Here is a 23,578-nt window from a genome sequence, read left to right as displayed (position 1 = left end):
CCAGTATACTTTTTAGGGCTGCACAGAGTTTCTTGACAACCAGCACAAGCACCTCCTTCAAATTTTATATTCCCAAGGACTGAAGAGGAACATGCGGGAAACAAAGGCATACTGTAGGGTGTTGTTCTATACTCTGCAAATATCCAGAGTAAACATAAACACACATGCAATATAACCACTGATATGACAATCAAAATATACCCACTTGCCTTTCTCTTTAATTGGAAGCACTAAAATAATAGGATTTCAGACACAAACTGAAAATGGCAGGGTTATTTTCAGGATAACAAGTAGATCTAATAGTGAGACAGAGAAGACAGCTAAGGTATTACCATACATAAAATTGCCAAAAGTTATTTCAATTTTTATTTATTTTAAATTTTTTTTTATTATTCAGAGAGGCACAGAAGTTAATTGTCTCTGTACCACCACCAGCACATCAGAACTTGCAGAAACTATAATACAGAAAAGACTTCTGTTAATGGGTTCATCTTCCACATTTAAAATTAATTTGCTTTTCAAACTATCAATCAAAGAGGCATCATTATTCCAGCTACCAAATGATTAATGATACTACTGAAATCACCAGATGAAATACAATTGACAATCATTTTCATACAAGTTAGCTGCAGTTTCACTAACTGCAAAGGAACTTTTGTAGCATGTTTATCAAACTTCATCTGCTCCAAATGCATAAAAACTTCTTAAAGACACAAGTTAAAAGGAGCTGGTGTACCTTTTTGTCTTCCTATATTGCTACAAAGAAATACTTTTTACTAAAACAATTTACAGATTGCAAGTCTAGGAATACATAAATTTAAGGAATGGCAGTTATAAAACTGGACCACAGACAGTCTCTCTGCATTACAGATGGTGGCACTAAGATGAAATCCTGCTACTCAGCTCTTTGCAGTCCCCTCAGCTACTAGAAATATCCAATACCAATTTATACTCCTGCACAGAACTGGGAATTCAGAGAGCCTGAATCCCCCTTACACCCTTCCTTTCCAGTTTTGAAAATTGTATTTGCCAGGTGCTGAAAGGTGACCTATTCGATTTTCAACAATTACATAAATAAAGGAATAAAAAATAGGTCACTCACATAAAACTATATTTAACCCCATGCTACCCTTTGGAGCAACATGCAAAAAACAAAGGATGTGGCCTGAAAGTTGTACAAACGACACATACAAGAAAACATTCTTTTCTTCCCAACCGTATGAAATCTGGGATCTAAGACTCATCCTTGAAATACCACACATTTCCCTGAATTCCAAATAGCTCAGTAATTTCTCAGGATGACCTGCTTTTTTCTCAGTCCATAGAGACCCATGGATTTGAAAATACATGGCTACTTTTTCTTTTTTTTTTAATGTAATATTCAAATTGATCTTCTTGATGTCATTGCACAATATCAATCCTCCTCCCTTTTGCTTATTTTTCCCTGCATAATGAAACATTCCTCCAAATATCAATGGCAAAAAAAAAAAAAAAAGCTTTTGAACAGAGATGTTGAAACAGAGCAGGGCCAGTACAGGACTTTTAAAAAATAATTTAGCAAATAGAAAGAGCAACATGGAATATCATTCTGGCTCAAATAAAAAAAAAAACAACCCTCAAATGACTGGTAATCTATTTCTGTGAAGGAAAAAAGCTCTGAAGATGTGAGCTCTGCTGCTGCCAGGTGAAGCCAATGGCATACTCCATGTCTGGTACCTGCATTGACATAGCATTCCCAGCCAACTCACTTTTTATCTAAGCTGTCTTTGGAGAAACTAGACACCATGAAAACCTCACTCATCCTGTAACCTGGCACATCATCAAAGCCTCCTAACACACAATTACTGTGCTTCATGCCTTTGGACTTTTTTCCTTTGACTAAACAAAACCCCCACAATGGAATAAGAAACTTTCAAAGAGAAATTGTGTTTGACAGAAGATCAATGATGCAGGGGTGTTGCAGGGAAAAAAGCCAATGCTGTTTTGTGTACACCTCCAAGCTTATAAATGCCTTGCTCTTAAAGCTAGATGCCCCTTCCCATCAGATCAGTACTTGATATTATTACTGAACTCAGAAGTCTAAGGTCTTCTTTAATCACATTAAGGAGTTTGCAATTTCTTACTCAATACAGTGACTTTATCATGCTGCCTGTAGTTATATCCAGCCATTCCCCTAGTTTTTTGCCTTGTCGGCAATAACACTCAGTGGGATCTGACTCATCATGTCAACAAGACAAGCTACATATAAATATGAATAACCTACCAAGCAAGCACCCAGCTGCTGCTCCAATGCATTAGCACATGTATAGTTATGCACATGACTAAAGGGAACTGCCATAAACCTCCATAAAGAAACAAATAAGCTCTTGTGAGTGAAAACTGTAAGCCTGCCCAGAAATCTGAATCCTGCTAGTCATCACTTTCAAGGCTCAAGCCAGCATGACAAAGCCTTTTCAAGTAAGGGTCTAAGTGAATCTGAAAGAGACACAGTTTATATTCACCTCTCAGGACACCAGCTTTTTTAAGCAAGCTTTAAGGGAATGGGGAAGCAACAGATAATAACTGACTGAAGCATTAAAGAAATAAAATTCAATTCCTTTCAAGCTCCTGTCATCTAAGCTTGTCTGCATCTCCTTTTAATACCTTTAAACAACTGCCCTGTGAACTACTAAACTATGGGAGTCCAATGTCACAGCGCTTGTGTCCTCTCAGCCCTTTAACTCTGTATGGAGATCCTATGCTACTTTGCCTGCGGACCTGGATCACTCCAGACACAGATGCTAGTAAGCCAGTTTCTTGCATCTAAATGACAGTATGTAAATTCTATCAAGGTGTACTTCCCCAAGGTAATTGCAGCCAACCACCTCTAAATGGTTACCTTCTCTGCTGACATACTAAGCACATCAGGAAGCAGACAGACTACAAGAGCTCCTTTTCTCTGGACTGGCAGCCTGCCCCCATCCTCCCACCTGCCCTCCACCCTGATGATCCCCATCTAAATCAGCTAACCAGAAACCAAAACATATAGACTCTTCAACCCAGGCATCTCAAGCACTCCAGAAACAAGTTCCTCTGTTCAGATCAAAAGGGCACAGTGTATGCCAGACTGGTACACTGGTCTCCCTCCCTGCTACAGCATGGAAAAAAGACTGAGTCCTTCCAGCAGTACCCCACAGGTGTCTCACCGTTCACTGCCTTGAGGCTCCCACTAATGCCATCGCTGTGCTGCCGCTTCTGTGCATTCTTGAACTCCTTCAGTGATAAATAAAGGACCTTCCGCACCACCCTCTCCTCTGACCAGGGAATCCCATCACTGTCATCCTAAAGGAGGCGGAAACAGAAAAGAGACATTAGTTGCATGCACCTGAAACAAAAACCAAACACAACCCTAAAGCCTAGGGCTACATAGATTATATTTAATTCAGGGGAAAAAAAAAAAAGCAAAACAAACCAAAACTGAAGAAAAATACTATGCAAGAAAATGCAACCTGATCAGTTCTAACAGAGAACAAAAATAAGTATTATCATCAAATCAGCATTAGTGCCTCTAATCCTTTATTCTGCAAACAGCAGTAGGCATGTACCAGGTGTTAGGCAGGAGGTAAAATTTAATTGTTAAAATCCTTATAATGAATCCCTCACGGAGAAATTTATCACAGCCAGGAAGTGTTCTCCCAGGTAATTAAGAGGAGGGGAAAAAAAACCCCAACAAAACACTAAAATGAATGCTGCAGAAATTGAAGAGGCAAGTTTGGTGAACCAACTTCTCTTGTTGCTGTTTTGGCCTTCATTTGTGCCTCTTGTCTCAGGTTATATTTTTTTCCAGTTTAGTGATTTGCATTAACTGCAGTGTTAAAATGAAGTTGTATATTGATAGTGGTGAAGTTATTCTGAATTTATTTCAGCATAAAGCCAAGTAGAATTTGGCTCATGGGGCATATGTTTTCTACTTTATTTTTAGGAGACAAATGCTGCTTTGTCAAAAGGAATACTAGTCTACATCAAATTTACCACTTGCTTTAGTTAAGTTAAAGATTAACTCCCTGGAAAAGTATTTCCCTCAAGCCTTTAGCATTCAAATAAATTAAGTAAGCAAATTGATATAAAGACATAAGTGACATAGGTAAGTCATCGTATTTTCATAAGCCCCATAACTGTCTTGGGGTCTTTGGAAATCACTATTTGAACATTCTTGCCCTTCAGTTCCTCAGGGGCTACATCATTGCCAAAGCAAAAGATTAACACTTCTATGCAGACCTTAAGTGCTAAGTGTACCACAGTGTACTGTCACTAACTCTGGAAACTCACAAGCCCCATCAGAGATCCCCACCAGGAGGCAGGAGAGCTTAGACCATCCATGTGCCAAAGAAAAGACAGACCCTGCCAACTTCTAAAAAAATAAGCATCGTTAGGGTGACCAGTGATAGCCTTTTCTTTGCTCCTCTAGTGACACATTGGCAATGAGCTGCTGAATTGTGACCAAAAACTTTTCCATCCTTCACCTTCCCCCCCAGAAAATTCTAGGAAAAATTATTTGGCAGGGGTTAAAAAACAAAACAAAGGAAAAAAAAAAGAAGGAAAAAAAAAAAAATCCCAACAAAAAAACCCAACACAATGAGTGCAGTGAAAGCAGCCCGCATTCTGGCAGCAGGATGTGCATTTCACATGAGGGACAAGCTACTACACTTTGAAGACGCCTGAGCTATGCCCAGAGAGTTTTAGAATACAGTCAGCTCTGGGCCAAGAAAGCAAACTTTGTAACCCAACACCCACAGCAACCAAAAAAAGACCAAAAACCCCCCTCAGCAAGCATTTTAGAAGGACTAGTACATCCAGTTATTTTGTCAACAAAGGTTTACACAAACAGCCCTGGCTTACCATTTTGCTGCCAACACAGCTTCAGTCCTAACCAGATGCAACACTAAACACGAGGGCTGCAGCCCAATTTTAACAAAGCTTGCCCAAGGATGCCCTCATTTACATTCCCACCAACAAGGGCCCAATGGGACATCATGCGTTTCTGTTTAAATGGGAACTACTCAAATCCTTAAGGGAGTCAGGCTCAGTTAGGAACAGATATAAAAGCACCCTGCCCGTGTTAGGGACACAGGCCCATGGGCATCACTCACTCCCTTCACTGGAAGCTGCACAAGAACACCCTTCAGTTCCTGATCTCACTGGCCTTTTTACCCCGGCAAAAACCCAGGAAAATTAAAAAAAAAAAAAAAAAAAAAAAAAGAAACCAAACAAAAACCCCAACAAAACAGAAAAAAAATAATAAAAAAAAAATCCACTCTCTCACAATGAGAACTGCAATGAGAACATAGCAGCTCTTGCTGCTTCAGCAGTGACAGGGTAAAACCTGCTGATAGGACTGGTCTATAAATCAGCATGTGCTGACCACAGGACCTGTGCCCTGGCACCAGTTGGCTACAGTCCCTCCTGTGGAAGGGCAGGAGGGCCCCACAGTCCCTCCTGGGGAAGGGAAGGCACTCCCCACCACACACCAGTGGCCTCCGATCTAGGCCACCATCCTGTGAAGACCATGGAGTAATCTCCATCTCCCCAGGAAATATGCTGGATGCAAAAGCATGTCGTGCATCTGCCTGACGGCAAATTTTCCAGCAGCTAAGGTGTCTCCCTGGTGCCAGCTGGAGGCCCCAGAAACATGCAGGACATGGTTCCACCAGCCTGGGGGCTGCCTGGGCATCAGTGCCACTGGCAGAGACGGGTCCCAGAAGGTGGGAACAAAGACCTCAGCACCCCCTGAAGCAACTTCACACCACACTCAATTCCTAGAGCTGTAAAACTCCAGGAGTATTAGCTTCATCTGCCCTGTGAAACAGCAGTCTGCCTCCAGAAATGCACATGGATAGTCTCTTCACACCAGAGCCTCCACCGGCCCAGCTGTGTCCAGGCTGCAGCTGCTGTCCTGCCTGCACTGCTGTGCTGTGGGCTTCCCCTGCACACAGCACCCAGCTTGAAAAAAAGTCTTCAAGTTCTCCTACACCGTGTGCTATCCAAGGTCAGCAAAATAAGGGGCTAAGCCACAGCCAACACCTGAATTGACATGACTCCACACTGCAGGAGCAATAAGAAGGTTTCACAATCTCCAAGCTCATCTTCCCTGGAGCCTATGGCACAAAAGCAGTCGCACGCTGGAGAGCAGCTGACTCAGAGCCCAGCTGAGCCGCAGCTCCCGCTCCCGACACATTTAACCATAATTACATGGGTCAGATCGCCTCTGCCTCGTCACCCCAGTGGAGGGAGAGCTGTTGTGTGCTCGTGTGCCTGCACTGCACTCACACCACCACTAACTGCAAGAGTTATCTCACTTTAGCAAAACACACACACAACCGCTTAGAAATATGGTCAAGTGAAAGCCTTGAGGAATTTAATCTATGTAACTTCTCAACACCACCCCGTCACCCCCACCCCCAAGCCAAGCTCAAAGGGACTGACTCAATTGCTGCTTTTAAATATTTCCACAGGGAGTAGAGATTTGTTAATAGATGGCTCTCAAGGCTGGCAGAGAGGGGTATAATAACATCCAACAGCTGGAACTTGATTCAGAAAAATGTAAGACAGAATTAAAGAACAATTTCTGCAACTGTGCAAGTAATTAGCCATTGAAACGACTTATGGGGAACTAATGGATTGTCCATTATTGACTCAGACCCAAAAAGGGACTAAATAACATCTTAAACTGTAAGTTCATCACCACAAGCCCACAATCTTCACTGTGCAGGTTAGCTGAGATTATTTCTGCCTCCCAATATGACAAGAAAATTATCTTATAAACTCAGAATAAAACTAACAGATGCAAACAACCAAGGAAACTGTGAGGCAGAATTAAGAAATACAACCACATAATTTCCTTTAAATTCAAAAATATCATGCCTCCTTCTTGGTTATGCCATTTCAGGGAACCATACATTGTACATTTATGTCTGAACTTCAGTACCCATAATGCATATTTAATTGATAAATAACAATGACATATATAATATACATTGATATATAATATGTATATAAGAGAGAATATACATACAAGAATATAACAAAGAAATCAAAATGTGCACCTCCTGTACCTTTCACCATTCACCTACAGCTTAGGTGCATGTTCCCTGCAGTCCAGCTGTCTGGTGTGCACATGTGGCCTGCACACAGCCTTCCTATTTCCAAAATTATACTCAAATCCTAATTTTTAAAAAGCAGAAGAGAGGGGGCAGACTTAACACCACCTCCTGGGCAGGTGAAATATCAGCCTGAAATCATGAGAGCTGCTGAGCTCTTTGGGCAGCAGCGGCAGCATGACTCAATGCTTCTCCCTTCATTCATTGCAGATACAGCATTTTTCAGCCTGGCCCAGCCTTGCCTTAAGCAAACAGGAGTCATAGTTCACAGGATAAAACAAAGCTGGAACAAGGGAGAATGCATGCAGCACTCCATGTTATTTGCTTTAATTTTTATGTAAATACTTTTACAGCAGTGATGGTTTTATTTGAAAAGTCAGGACTTTGTAAGGTACAAAGATACTTATAAGCATGTGTGTTATGACTCAGTGTGGCTGGCATGTTTCCAGCTCTCTCTTTGGGTCTTTCCCAAGCACGCATCTCCTGACCTCATTCTTCATGCCAGGTTGCAAAAAGCAAAACAACAAAACACAAACTCCCTCTTTTTTCTTTTTCCAGCACTGCATCCAACACTCTATTAAAATCACTGTGGCACCCAATGCCCTAAATGAAAATGCTTTCATGGCTCAACAGCCCCCAGAGAGTCTTTCCTGCAGATGCAAGAAGGTCATTTTGAAGCAATGGGAAAAATAAACCATAAGTTTCTACTCTTTCCTCAAGGATATTTTTGAAGGAGAACTATTTCAAAGGGTGGTTTTGACTGTGTTTATAGCGACATAAAAAAAATACATCTTTTGCATGAAAAACAGACAACACATTTTCATATATCATACAAATTACTTTTTCAGCTAAAGGACCGAGATGGAAATGTTTGTTTACTAGATTCGAGACTTGCAACAGATTTTTGCCTTTTGGCTGTATATTATCAATGGAAAACAGTTCTACCTGTTGTTCTCTAAAAGTCAGACCGAAGAGGAATTGGTGGAAAACCCAGATTCACCTTCTGTGCAGTCTTGGGCAAGTTACTGCTGCTAAGTGTGATTAGCACTTACTAGCAATTACCTTACTCATTTACAAAGCTTAATTTCTCGGTATGTATATGGCACACAGTGAACCTCATGAGAAAGTGCTAAGTTTTACTGCTGCATGCACACACGTACTTCCCCTGCTGCGTTAGCAGAGGTCTTCATGGCATCACAAAGTTCCATCAGCCTCCTCGCCACCCCAAATGCACACTGCAGAGGGAAGCCCCACTGCTGGCCCTTCACTGTAAGCACCCTCTCTGAGTAACCTGCAGGACCTAGTGGGCTGTTCCACGGTCAGACAGCAGAAGCTCTTCTCAGCACAAGCTCCTAGCAAAAGTTTGAACTTCCAGGGTAACAATTTGAAACCAGACTGTAATATATTCAACTGAAGCTCCATAAATAAATATTTTTTGCTCCTTCTGGCAGTTATCATGCTTCTTGGACTTCTTACAGCCAAGCAGAGCATGGTGCAAACTAGTTATATATATCCACAGTAATATCCTTGTAGTCTTTCGCTTACTATCAAGGTCACTCCACTCCCTTCCTCTCAGAATAAAGTTCACACTTATTTAATATTTAACCTTTTAATCAAGTCTAACTATCCAGAGAGGATGTAGCAGTTTCTCATTTAAAACAAACTGCTTATATTCAGTGAGAAAAAATAAAACCTCATGAATGGCTTAAGTTGATGAAGATTGATACAGCTTGGAGACTTTATAGTGGAGTGACTCATGCCTTCTGGAAAATGTAATCTGTTCTGTCTAGTTTAGGAAAATAGGTCATGTTTTAAAAATGTGCTAACTAACATGAAGAAAGGGGAAATTTCCTTTATTAATGGCTCTGTTTTAGTATTTAAGTCTATCTGGTAATTATAGCTACTTTTTCCCCTCGTACTTCCAGAAAACTTCCCCAAAGAACTCGTTACATTACAGCTCCTGACTTGAAGAACCAATGCTATCACAGCAAAGAAACAGTGTAAGAAAACAAAAATCTCTCTTCTTGCTTTAGCACTTCTCCTACAGCTTTCATCTCCTGCACTCTCCTATTGGTCTGCACTCTTTCACTGCCTTCTGCTGCACCAGGGCCTGCATTTCCTCCTTTCAGATGAATTCTGAAGAGCAGCATGGGAAACGTTCTGGTTTTTGGGTCACTAAAGGCCTCAGGCACTTTTAAGCCCAGTGAGCTTCAACCTGTTCTTGCAAAAATACATTATGGTAGAAGAGTTACAGTCAAAATCTCCAAATACAAGTCATTCCCAGAGGTGAGGCATAAAAAATAGTTCCTAAATTTCTCTTAAGCCTAATAATGAAAAATTTTAAGAAAAGTTGGTTCATGTGTTAATTGTTTCTTTTATGTAAACTTTAGATGCCTTGATGATGTTTCTGCACCTCTAGAAAACTATTACTCAGTATGAAACTAGTGAAAGCTTACAAGCTGTCAACTGTTTCCCATAGTGGTCCACCAAGATAAACACTAAAAACAAAAAACCCAAATAAACAAAAAAAACCCAAACAAAAAACACACAAAAAACCAAAGCCCAAACAAATACAGAGTGAAGACAGGTCTAAAGTTTCTTAGTTTATCAACTTGCATTACAACTTCAATTTGAACAATCTCATTGATAGCACTGACTCCACAGCTATGACTTCCTTAGGCCAGATTAGGAATCTAAACAACCATTTTGCACCAAAAGCATCTGAGCTCTGGGACCTGACATGGTGATAGTGTACTGGTATAAAGAGGTATGGAGGTGTAAGGTAATTATTCAGACTGAGGGAGTGGTTTTGATAACCAGCTTAATTCACCTGGACCCACATCAGATGCACCTGCTCCATACCTACTGCCAGCATTAACCCTTACATGCCTATTTGAGCAGTTTGATCAGAAAAATGAAAAATCTCATCCCAAGACAAGAAAAATTACTGTCTTCATCCAGATCAGCTTCCTTATTCTTAACCACATGACCAAATGGTGACTATTGCTGGGGCAGAGGAAAAAAATGAGGTTGTCCCTTTGCACAGCAACTCACACTTGGAGGCATGCAAGCACATCACGGCACTGAAACATGACAACCATAAGGGGGAGAATCACAGATGGTATTCAGGGAATGAAAACAACCTTGCTGGAATGTATCTACTCAGAGCCCCAAATATCTCACTGTGTTCTGATGACCCTTACCCACTTTTTTGAAAATGAATTATCTACTTTAGAGAAGTGAAAGGGAAATATAAAGGGGTGGCAGGGCATCTATTACAGGGGCAGGGCCTGCAATGATTCAGGAAGGTCACAGGCTGACAAGGTACAATTTTCTGTTTGATCATCATTTGTAGACAATTTATGCCTGAGCAAAAGCTCTGATTTGGTAAATAGATTCTTACCTGGTGCTCTCTTCAAATGAAGAGACCATCTCCTAAAAGGTATACTGAATGATCTTTGGAAAGGTATGCTGTATACAAATACGTCACTCCCAGGCAGAAACCAAAATAATTTAAGCATCATTTCCTGAGTTGGTGAACTGGTTTAAATCTTTCTCGAACGAAAAAAAAAAAAACAAACCAACCTGATGGGTGATATTTACATTACATGTCTTCACTTCTCTGAAACACCATGAAATAATGTATATTTATCTTTGATTACATAGCAGAAAGAAAAAAAAAACTACAGCTGAAATTGGATTAGAAACTTCTGCTGAAAAACAATTTATTGCATAACACGACTCTGACAGCCTGGGTTTCTGGCCACCAACTGAGCCTTTATAAAAATGTGCTGGGCAGCTGCCAAATCAGCTCTTTGAGTCTTGGCATGTCCGACATCTGAGACAGTAGTCAAGGCAGCCACATGTCCCGTGCCATCCACAGCCCCGCGCTTTTACGGTTAAATGGTACCGTCAAAGAACAGAGTGGTATGAGCCATTAAACACACAAAGGTAAAAAAATCTCCTGCAGCTGCGGATCTGACAACTCTGATCATGCTGCAGAAGACCAAGAGCCACAACAAGAATTCTTCTTTTTCATGATCTGGTATTAATTTGAACATAAAAGTAGCTTAAGAAGAGGGGAAAAAGAGAAGCAAGAAAGGTAGCAAGCTCCAAAAAAATTTCTACAGCCCTGGCTGAAAATCACTGCCGTTTATAAATTTCACATTCCAAATATTCTGTCTCCAGTTCTAATTAAAACCTCCACCAAGTACACTTCAGATAGACACATAAAACCCAGTATGCAAAGAGTATTCGGCAGCTCAAGATAATTAAATTCAAATATATTCTTTCTAATTAATTTAATTTTGATTCAGTTCCTTTTTTATAAAGGTGTTTGAGCTCCAGAATGCAGTCATATGAATATAGTCCAATAAAAAGCATTTTCTGCAGTTTAAATGTCGGCTAATAAAACCTACAGATGTGTATGGCTAATCCAATCCTGCTGCATATTGTCAATTATATTAAGACTTTTTTCCACCCTCAACCAGAAAGCCTGATCCTCACCTTGAAAAATACTAACCACTTTTGCATGCCAAAATAGCGTATAGGTAGTAGGGAAGAGAGAAAGATAAAACGGTGCATTATAAATTTGCCTTCAGTATTAAGATGGGAATTTAAGGAGATCTAATTTTTTGGTGTCTCAGAGCATCTGAAAAATTGTTCAGCGGTATCAATATTTTAAAGAAGCTGAAGAACAATTGATGTGTTTAGCATCTGTTCTCACATGTACAACAGGAGGGCTGCGCTTACACCATTTCTTTCGTAGGACTGTGTTACCTAGATGCTGAAGCCTTGCCCATAACACAGGAAAAGTTCTGCTCATCTATCTGCTCTCTAGGAGTATAGTAGTGTGTGTGTGTGTGTATATATACACACACGTATATATCTATATCTATATATATATATATATCTAATCTCAGCAAAAATGTGCATCTGCGAATACATAATTCAGATTGCTGCCTCTGTGAAATACGTACACCAGCTCAAAGCCTATGTAGTTTAGCTACATTGTTTAATTTAGCTGTGCCCATCAGGAAGGTCATGCCTTCTAGGCTCGAGTCTGTGGACGGAGGTCCCCTTGAAAAATCTGGGAAGGACACTATATTCCTGCTGGATGACCCTGTATTCACCCCCATTTAAACCTTTCTAGTATGAATGGGTTTTGCTGGTGTAAAGGAACCAAAGAGGAAATTTTAGCTCACCTGACTCACTTTGATGGCGCTGTAGCAGCTCATGCCTACATGAGTAGCTCTGCCAACAAAGCCCTGCCAGAGGACCATGGCCAGCCATGAAGAGTGTGGCATTGCCAAAGCTGGGGTATGGCAAACTCTGCTCACAAGGTAACTTGCGCTGTGATGGACCTGCAAGTTTGCATAAACATGGCCCAAAGCAGGTCTGGGTGATGCAAGGAGTCCCTTGTCTTAGCTCGGAAATGTTTAACTTGATTTCTTCCACTTTCATGTCAGTCTACAGGATGTCTATCTTTCAGGCAATCATCAGGTTTGAAAACAGATTTAAAGAAAAAAAAAAAAAAGAAATCTGGTCAATCTTCTAACACAGGGAGGGGTAATGACAGTGAAATATACTGAACCTATTGCTCGGAAGCCTCAGGATACAGGTGACTGAATCAAATTTACTGAGCCCGATGGGGAACCAAATAAGTTGAACTGACACAGGCTCCTAGGACCGACATGCTGATATTGCACTAAAAGTGCAACATGTTGATTTTGCTTGATGTACTACCCAAAAAGGGAGATTTCTATAAGAATCATTTTGCCTGGTTTATGTTCCCAACTGGAAGAATATCCTTTAAAGCTAGGAGGGAAGTACCTATTGAAGCTGGAAGATGGAAACTAAACCCATACTCTTTGCTCCTAAGCCAATTAAAGGGCACGTATGAGGAGACTCTAAAGCTACTTTAAATGCATTTTCAGGTTAGTGTAGTTATAGCAGTAAATTTTCTGCACAATGATAAGTTATATAAGCAGTGGACACCTACAATCTAAGGGTTTTACAAGCTCACTCTTCAGTATCAAATACATCTGACTTCCAAAATATTACTCAGCAAACAAGTCAAGAATTTCAAACTGAGCAACACAAAAATGCTGCTTTACCACTCACAAGCTCCATGAGACCTGTTTGGGTTGGCATTCGATCCCCTCATCCCTCCTCCACTCCCTGATCAATGGCAACAGTCAAACTTTGCTGGAGATATTAGAAGTACATCAAAGACAACCATTAAGCTTTTAAGTGCACTAATTGACATTTTAGCACTTACAAATCCATCTATGTGTTCTATCACTCAATTTAAAAGACTTGATACCCCGCCTGGTAAGAGTTCCCTGTGTTTTTAGAGGGTAGAGGGGAATTTTCAAAGCTATTTTTTCCCCCCCCTCAGACAGGATTTTAAAGAATTCAAATTACAAATATAATGCACTTCAAAAAGTAACACATTTCACAAATTTAAGAGCTCTTCCATAAAAGCTGTAAATGGCATCACAGCTATAACTCACAGGCTTCTAAGCTCCAATGAATTCTGCAGCTGTTGCGGCACGTTGAAGCCAAATCATTGTTACCTTCACACCACCACAACTGAAAACCCCAGCTATGATATTACTAACTGCATGGTGCTACATGAAAAAGAGGAAGGAAAAAAGGAACCCCTGCATGATTTTGCAGCTCCTTCTTTCTTCCTTCACAAAGCCAGCATAAAACAGATGCTAAAACCACAAGGGACTGCTTTAGGTTTTCCTACAATGAATATCCCACAACAGGATCCAGGACAGCATTTCAGAACAACCGCCCCCATGGACGCTGTAACATCAGAGGATACTCCCTTCCCCAGGTACAGTGACTTACAGCAGACAAGCCACTACCTGCGGCCAAACCCAGCCTCTGATTACAGAGGAGCATCTCAATGAGAGCAGGTCCGGACCCTTCTTCTATTGCAGTCACACACCAACACATTCACCTTCTGTTCTGTTAGAGAAATTCTCATTCAGTCCCAATATTTAAGGCAACAAGAAAGATCGGATTAAATTCCCAGGGTTTTAAGCCGTTCAGTTCATTGCTAGATCTATTTTAGGGTCTGAGGCTGCCAGCCACCCCCACAGAATCTGCACGCTAAACAAGGCTTTTGACAGGCTTGTTTATACCTTCTGCAGCAATCAAAGGCAAAACATTACAAATCAAAGAACCAGGAGACAAATACAGTACTGTGTATAAGAGAAACCTCAAAAAGCTAGCCAGCAGCAAACCTGCTGCTCACTGAGCCCCGCGGAGCAATATGAGATAACACAGGAGAACAGAAATGGATAGTTAAGTAAGAACAGGCTTGTGCTGTACACATATGCAAACATCTGCAGGCAGGACCTCTGAAGCACATATCCATCAAAAGCAGCGGATGCAGAATCACAAGAAAAGGAGTAGGGAAAAAAGTACTCATTTTCTCCAAAAGTACCATGGAGGAAGGCCATAATTTAAGAATTCCAGTTTAAAGACTGCAGGGGACTTTAGATTTTTATTGGTACCAGAAAAACAACAAAGAAAAGAAGCAGGTGTGGACAATGTGCAGTATTTCTGAGGCTGGGATTTAAATGGAAATGGCAAATGCTGCATTTTGTGACATGGATGGAGTCCCTTTTACTCAGTAAGAGACTCACCCTGAACTGCACAGGCCATACTTCAACAAACCTGCCACATCAGGGAAGCATCTAAGATGTATGTTAAAATTACACTCAGAAGAAATTCAGTAGTACACCTTTGCTACTGTGTTCCTTTAAACCTTTCACCTCTTAAACTGCAAGTTCAATGTCAGATTATAAACACTGTAAAAGCTCATAAAACCCAATCATAAACCTGCCAGCTCATTTCAAGATTATTTGCTCTTAGCCTTGCAAAAACATCATAAGCAGTACGAGAATTGCATCATTTCTCTGCAAACTCTCCAACCCCCCATTTGCATCAAGCTAAGGGATGGGCAAGTGTTACAGCCTTACCTCAGAGAAAGACCTTTGCAGGTGACTTTCATAATAGATCACCTGCCTGCTAAACCATTCACAGCAACATCCCCAACACCAGCTTCTGATGAAACCACCTACTACTTCACCTTTCTCTTGCAAAATCTAGCTTTGCACATTACCATCACAACTGACTGAGACATGAAAACCTTCTACAACCGCAGCAGGAACAAATGCAAAGTTGAGATTTTGGGACAACTCTGTGGTGGCACCATGTAGCAATGCCTACCTCCAGCCCTCCCAAAAACAGAGCCAAGCAGCACTGCAGCTGCCCAGGAAGTGGCCAGAAGCACAGGCTGATCCACACCTCCCCACACATCATCAGCATCAGGTGCTGGCTGTTTGCATTAGCCTGCTGTAGGAAAAGAGGGGCACTTCATTATGTGGGCTGGATTTCCTGCATGACCAGCCACATCATTTCAGCCCTCCCAAGGGAAAAGACTGTGGGCTTGATGGAAGCTGTCTGTTGCTTCTCTGTGGAAAAGAACGGTTTTAGTGGAATGAAATTTTCATGGGGGTCTAGACAGAGAAGGGCTTATCAAAAACAAGTCTCTGCCAAAGCATTGCAGGAAATGGCTAAACCGTATCTAGCAACACCACAGTGATGGTTATGAAGGCCATTTGCAATCAAGTCTGTGATTTGACCGTACCCACAGCACTGACAATAAACTCAACCCAAACTTCACACTTTAAGCACACAACAAACCACTTTGGCGTTTAGCTTTGCTGTGTGCTTAAAAGACAAAACAGGGTAGAGACAGAAGAAGGAAAGAGAAAAATGAAGACTAGATTAGACCACCCCTGTATTTTTAGGTGTGGATCAGCTCTTGCAGTCTCTTGGCAAATAAGGTGGCAACAGCAAATCATCTAAGCAAGTTTAGGAGCTGTGTTTCTGTTTACTTTAATTTGCAGTCTATTCAGTCCACTGTTTTGTTAGCTCATTCATGAGCAATGATGGAACTGGAAGCTGAATGCAATGATGGACTGGGCAAGACAGATATATCCACCCAAAAAGGGAACCTCCTCAGCTACCAGCCTCTGCTCCCTGCAAAACAAGCAGCCCTGTTAAGAGCCCACCACCATTTCTGTGACATTGTGAGCAGGCACATGATTAACCATCTTTAATTTCAGCCCACTGCAATTCCTTATCAAAAGTCCATGACAGATACAAGGAGGAGGAACAGACTAGTGGTAACTATAGTCCATGTTGTGGGCAGGCACAAATTTGGTAGCTTGATTTTCCTACTTGAGCAGCCTCAGATGCCCTGGGCATGTGATCACATCCAGTTACATGAATGCAACACCCTTTGAGAGCAGCAGCTCCAACAGGATGCAGGGATGGAGCTATGTCTGCCTTGGGAGAGCAGATCATGCTGGATATTAATTAAATTTAACCAAAAAAAACCCACCCCAAAAAAGAGTTTAACTTGTTTAAATGCCTTTGCATTGCTGGGTGACCTACTCCTCCCCATGACTCCTGCATCCTAGCCATTGCAAGTCACTGCATACAGATGTAGCAGCAATGATACGGCTTAATCAGTCAATGTTTTCACAACACATATTTCTAATATTAAGCACTTATTGAAGACTTAGAAGTTACTGTGTAAATATTTGTATTATATTATACTGCTAACGCTTCCTCACCAACTGTGGAATTTTAAATCTATCTCGTCTGATAAAGCTTTATTTACATATCACACTGCTCTCGATACTCAACAAAGTGAACTGACTAAATTTACACCAACTCCATTGAAGGAGTACTTGTCAGGAAAGAGCAATTCAATGATTTTCTGTCTCTGTTGTGTGACCAAACTAAACCATAGGCAGTCACATGGCTTGTTTTGGGTTGACATTAACTGTTTTCACTAGGCAACAATGCTTCCAGGGAAAGCATTGCACCAATGCACCTTGCTCTTAAAACACGATGCAACCAGCAGCCTACACTGGGAGCTATATACTCCCAACACAGAGTCTCTGCTCAAAATCTGGGAAGCTGCTGGTGCCCATTGACCTTACATCCACAGCACTGCTGCAGTCATTTTAGCCCTCTGAGGCACTCCCAGGATGCTTCAATGTCCTCAGGCACCGAAAAAGTCCCGGGGTACTGAACAGGAGAAGCAGGATTTCAGCCACCAGTTACACGTGGAGGCAAGCAGAGTTTGTCACTTATGTATTCAGGTCAGATTATCACCTCCCACTATTTTACAAGAGGGGAAGGCCATGAGAAGCTGCCAACGCTGAGACAAGCAGTTAATGCTTGGCAAGACATGATCAACACGCAACCAAAAACAAATGCAAACACCATTATTAGTCCCAAACTACCTTATGTGGAAAAAATAACAGCCACCAAAACGTAGTGAAAAAGATGACAGATTTAAATGGCCTGGTTTCCCACACAAGCTTAAGGAAATACTGTGCAAACCCCTTATCCTGTCCCTCCCCTTCTCCCCCACAAAAATCCCTAAAAAGCAAAAGAAAACTTATGTGACTTCATATCAGCTCCAACAGTTGATATCAAGTTGATCATCACATCATCTTTGAAAAATCTGAGTGTCTAAAGCACTCACAGTATTGAAGAAAACCTAATAATCTGTTTACTCATTGAATCTAACTCACAGATTTATTCTTTATTTTACATACAGAAGGAATATTTACTCTCTGATGAACTTAGTTAGACATGCACAATCATATGCTGAAATGGAAAAAAAATGGAGTTGAAGTTACATGCTACCTTTCGACAGCTCTGCCAGCTGGAAATATGCCATCAATTGTCTGTTCCCTACGTGACTCGAAAGCAGAGGAGTCTGCTTAACAGAAATTCACTCAATTTCACCTTGTTTACTTCAGGTTTAAGAAAACGGCTGGGAAGAACATAAATTAAATATTTTTCCTTTTACAAATATCCTCTTTTCTTAGTAACATGCTTTTAGTTTCATACCAAATTTATGACATTTTTAATCCAAAGTGTTATGGAAATTGGGAAGAACAAAGTAGAAATGGATGTATTAGAAGAATTTTTTTTAGTTTCCAAATCTGAACAGTATCATACTATGAAAAAGTAAGTACCTCCAAGCATTCTGTATGTGTTACTGCCATGCTGTGCATTCAGTATATATGTGCATTTCTGTTCCGGAGAAATGTGTTCTGCTTCCATAGAAATTCACAGGCACATATAAACAAACAGCAGAAAGCAACAGTTTTTTTGTCAACCGGTTTATTCAAGAAAAACAAAATTCAGTATGTGTCACTTTTGCACAAGCCTTTACCCTAACTTCTGCTATGCACAGGAAAGGACAGACATACGCACAAAAAAGTACATGTATTGCCCACAAGCTGCTGTGTCTCAAGACAGCAGAGCTGAAGCTCTCTGTCACTCACAGCCTCCTGACAGTGGGCCAATTCACTTGCCCAAGCCTACTACAGATGAATAAACAAGAAGCATGCTGTACACAGACATCTGTCTTCTTTTTTTTCCCACCTTACTAGTCAAGAAATGCTACTAATACAACAATTACTTAACCATATAAATCTGAGGCTAATAAAAAGATCGTGCTTTGAGTGACAATATCTACTTTGCCATCACAGAACTAACTCCTTTTTTCCTACAAATAAATGTTATTATCTGGAAATTGAACCCTGAGTGGTGAACTAGTAGCTTGCTTTCTTAGACACTTCAATACATTAAGTGCTTTGCATTATGGACAGATCAACTGCCCATTCACTAAGGAAGGTTACCAAAGTGATGCTGTAATCTCATTTAGCTGCCCCAGTGTTTACCTTCTGCAGGCAGTCTTGGTGGCAGGGGGAAAAATCCAAACCATGCAAGAATAAAGCTGGGACATTTAAAATGTGGAATGAGAAAATATTTACTTCTCAGGTTAGAGATCCTTTTACTCCAGCTACCTCACCAAAAAGGTATGGTGCCAGAAGTATGAGAAAGTAGAAAGAGATTTACAGACTGGAAATGTTTTGAAATGTAAATGAAAAAGGCATCAAATCAAAATGCTGTGAAAATTACCTAACAGTTAAACAATCTAGTGCAGTTTACAGCAAACGTCATTGGATAAAAATTTGGATTCACGACCAAAAACACACACAAGACCAAAGCAATGAAAAGGAACATAAAAAAGACATAAATCACAAAGTTTGAAAGCAATCATTCAATTTGCACCTTTTCTCTGTGTTTCTGGCCTGTAACACTTGCCAGGGATAGCAATCTGGTAAGATTCTCATAAAAGCCCTCATACTTCCTATAATAATAAACCCTCTTATCCCTGCTGCAGAATAGGTTCTGAGCTGAAAACTCTTGGAACTGGGAAAATGGACAGAGAAAACAAAAAGCTCAAAATTCATCTCCAGAAGGACTGAGAAGGGCAGTAGGAGAAAAACAGACAAACAAAGTTACTGGTACAAAAATAATAGAATTTGCCTCAGTCAGGTAAAAAACATGAAATATTAATTTAAAAGATACAGTTAAGAGAAATAGGACAAAATAACTGGGAAGCGGGAAAGCAAGGCTGGATGAAAGACCATCACAGTGCTGGGAACTCCCCAGCATATGTCTTGAGTGTGCAGAACTAAACCTAAAAAATGAAGCACTCATAGACTTCAAAGTATTTAACATTGCAAAGTTGCATACAGCACACCACTGCTGAATGCCATGTCTAATTTCACCCACAAATAAATTGTTTTTACGTGGAATTTCCAGGAAGTAATGCATGCTTGTCTGCTTGTGCTGAAATCAGGCCTTTTCTTTGCACTGCAGACATGCCTAACTAGACACATGGCTGGCCCAGGATAAGATGCAGATGGCACCATGACCTGGTTCCATAATAAATCTTATTTTAATTTAGGAAACAGTTTTAAGATCCTGGACACGTTAATTACTGTGAGGAGGAGATGCTCAGCAAGAGAGACCCGGGACACTGGGTGGGGGGTAAAAGGGGCAAAGCTCAGGGGAATCAGCGACCACCCAGGCAGTGGGATGAGTTCATGAAAGACACTGGCACAGCTGGAGGTAGATGGCATGACTGCTTATGTTTGTTCATACTGTAGAGTGCCAAGGCCAGGGAAGGAAGGAAGGAAGGACAGACGTCGAAATAGGTTTAGAGAAAAGGCCACCAAACTGTCCTTGGGACTGAGTACAGAACATGGTAATGCTGTAGCCACAGCAGTGGTCCTAAACCAGCATGGGAAGAAATTAAATACAGAAGGATATTGAGAAGAAAGAGATCCATGTAAAAAATGTTTTCAGCATTTTTTTCTCTACAGTGCATCTCAAACACCTCTAATGGGTTCATCCCCCTCAAATTTATGTTAATTATCTTACATGAAAGAGAGAGAAAAAAACGTGTTTCTGCTATGAACAGTAACTCCAGGTGCCAAACCACCTTAGGACCAGGGCAGTGAAATTTCACCTCTCAGGGACAGAGCTTATCCCCTCAAACAAATGTGTGCCTCCACACAAACTCTGCAGCAAACAGTCCCAAGGGCCACCATGTCAAAAAGGCCACTGTGTCTGAGCACTACAAACCAATCCCACAGCCAAACCCCAACACTGCTCCCCTCCCAAGCCCAGTCGTGTGGGGCAAGGAGAGACTAGGCACCCATCCCACTGAGGCACGTGCTGTCAGGGAGGGAGGCTCACAAAAACATGCCCTATGCACAGAAGAGCCACCCCACAGAGAAGTCCAAACTAGTACAGGGGACATCAGCCCAGAAAGGAGGAGACAAAATGGCTTCACTTGATTTTTATTTTGTTTTCCCCGCTCTATAGCTGAAAATAAAGGGAGACCAAAAGCAAAATCAATTAGTAAATGAAACCACCCTGTCTCCATTTTAGCCAAGCATCTTACAGGGTCCAGCCGCTGCAATCAAGCAATAAAGGTGGGGCTGTTTAATTACTCATTTATCAGAATCTGGTTTGGGCGCTGCTCTGGAAAGACAGGGACTCTCCTATTCACTACCAGGGAAAAGGCAAGATGATGGTCTCAGAAGAGCTTCCCCAGCTGCCACATCAAGTGAAACACAAGTAAAACATTCAGCTTACTCACTGTGTTCACAGACATAAACCTGAGTAAATCAAACAAGTTGCTTTGTGAGCACCTGAATTAATGAGATCTGACTGCGTGTGGACTCCTGTGCTCAGCTTCCTCACACTGAGCTCGCTGCTGGCCAGCACACAGCACCCAGTGGCCAAGAAGGACCACCAGCTTTCCTCCCACTCCTCAGTTCAGCTACACCACTTGCAGCAGCAGTTACCTTTGTGAATCCTATCCCTTTGTCAATTTCCTGGACATCTGCTGATAATTACAAACCGGCTGGTGAAGGGCAGAAGGGTGATGGCAGCATACTACTCTACTCCCCAAGCATGATGCCCTCTTCCCGTCATGGTATCCTTGCCTTGCTGCTCCATGCATTCAGCGTGGTCCAAAACCTCACACTGGCTGTCAGCTCCTCAGGCTCTTCACCAGCTTTCCCCCTTGCTAACAGAGCACCCTGGATTTTTGCTCATGTACTTCCAGTCTCCACTGAAAACAACATTCAAGTCTCTGAAGCAGCTTACACTTCGTCACAATTTTCCCAGATTTTCTTCCAAAGGCTTGGCAGGCATCTACCAGCATTACACCTCTAGAAAGGAGGAGGGAAGGAAGGGAGGAAAAGCATGCAACTCCTAGAAAGCTCACAGAACCAATGAAATTACATCAGCTCATCTGATCTCAGCATTATCTTGCCCCTGCAGAACAGACTCTTGGTCCAGCTCAAAATAATCCAATAGCACAACTGCAAACAATACCTGCAACAGTGTACTCTTGCAAATATCTGCAAACCAAGTCAGAGATCTTACAATTTTATGAATGGAGGCCACAAATTTCCAATAACTTAATCTTCTTTTTGGTGTATACTTGTCTAAATGCAATTCATGGCTGTTCCTTTTTTACTTTCAGCTTGTGTAAAGTCCAACTTTCTTCTCCTTCTCAACAGGAGGAGAGAATACAACGTTTAAAATACTACCCTAAATTATGTGTAAGGTGACCTAATCCTACAAATCAAGTACTTAAAAACCAGTGCTCCTTTCTCAAATGTTTCCTGCATGTTCCATGTGATCTGACTCACCTTTATAGACAAAGTGCAAGTATTAGAGGCATTTTAGTCCATCTAAAAGGTCACATGCTTGGATAGTCCTCAATAAACTGAACACACAAAAAAATCCACCAGAACAATGATATCCACTTTAAAATGCATCACAGTGCTGAGGTCAAAGAAACTGGTCAGTTATTGAGAGGGGCCTCTTATTCTTGAATCTGGATGAAGTGGAAAATGAAATCAAAATACCAGGACATCTGTATGGTGGAGTTCATAAATAATATACGTAAGGGAACTGATGTCCATGCTGTCTTGTGACAACTATTACACTCATATTACTTTTCATAACTTTTTTTAATGCTTCAGAGCTCTTGTGACAAGACAATTTCTGGACAGGATTATCTAAGAAAGTCAACTAACATGAAACTGAACAACGTGTGTGTGGCACAGATGAAAACAACCTTCTAGAAGGAAATATAAAATAAATGGTTTTCATCAAATTGTGGTCTCCAAAAGGGATGATACATGGGGTTGCTTTCAGTGCACTGATTAGAAGACTGACAAGTGACATCAGAATTGGTGTGCAGAGCTCATTACCTGCTTTCCAGCCCCTACCACAATTCAATAAATTTTCACTTCCCATAGGCACTGGGGAAATTCTGAAGGCCTTTGTAACAAAACCAGGATTCATCTTTCAGTTATGACAGGTCCAAACAGATTTCATTTCCGCAACACTGGAAATGTGGGGAGGCACATCTCAAGCAGTCATACTAGCAATTTGACATTCAACAACAAACACTGCAAATTCACCGGGAACAATTTACTAAAAACTCAAGCAAGCAAAGAGCCAGATACCTAAAAATACTCTTCCATTCTGTAAAAGCTTACTGTTTTCAAAGGTACACCTTAAGTATACAAAAAAAGATTTTTAAAATTATTTCATGAGAATTTAAATCAAGAACCACCATGTCTAGCTGAAATGTAAGGTTTTATTTCTATAAATCAGAAGTCTCTTCCCAATCCTTTTACTAAGAATAAAATTGTTCAATTAATTTTTAAAATGCCTTTCCTCTCCCTCCCCCCGCCCCTCAATTCAGTGTTACAGGTAGACAGCACAGCTTAGGCATTAACAGCCTTGAGCAGTATTGATAGCTGGATAGCAAGATCAGGAACCAACTGGTTAGCATGATTGGAGAGAGAAGTAAAAAATCTGGGGAAATGATAGCATCTATCAAGGCCAGAGAGAAGAAGTAAAATATAACCTGTTTCAAGATCTCCTTTCCTTCTGTCTCCAGTCCTCAACCATTTGTTTCAGCTGATCCCAAACAGCAAGTC

The 23,578-nt window shown here is 41.1% G+C and overlaps 1 protein-coding gene across 1 annotated transcript in view; it reads right to left on the bottom strand.

Moving 5' to 3' along the window:
* Positions 1-23,578, bottom strand: part of JARID2 (jumonji and AT-rich interaction domain containing 2) — a 210,378-nt gene that overhangs the window by 116,090 nt on the left and 70,710 nt on the right. The window contains exon 2 of the mRNA XM_058830622.1: positions 3,186-3,321. Within this exon, the coding sequence (XP_058686605.1) occupies positions 3,186-3,321 (136 nt within the window). The remainder of the gene's footprint in view (positions 1-3,185; positions 3,322-23,578) is intronic.

Source organism: Poecile atricapillus, chromosome 2, assembly GCF_030490865.1.
Source record: "Poecile atricapillus isolate bPoeAtr1 chromosome 2, bPoeAtr1.hap1, whole genome shotgun sequence".
In the NCBI taxonomy this organism is placed as follows: domain Eukaryota; kingdom Metazoa; phylum Chordata; class Aves; order Passeriformes; family Paridae; genus Poecile; species Poecile atricapillus.
The sequence above is the reverse complement of the archived record's forward strand: the minus strand, read 5'-3'. Positions and strand labels throughout refer to the sequence as shown.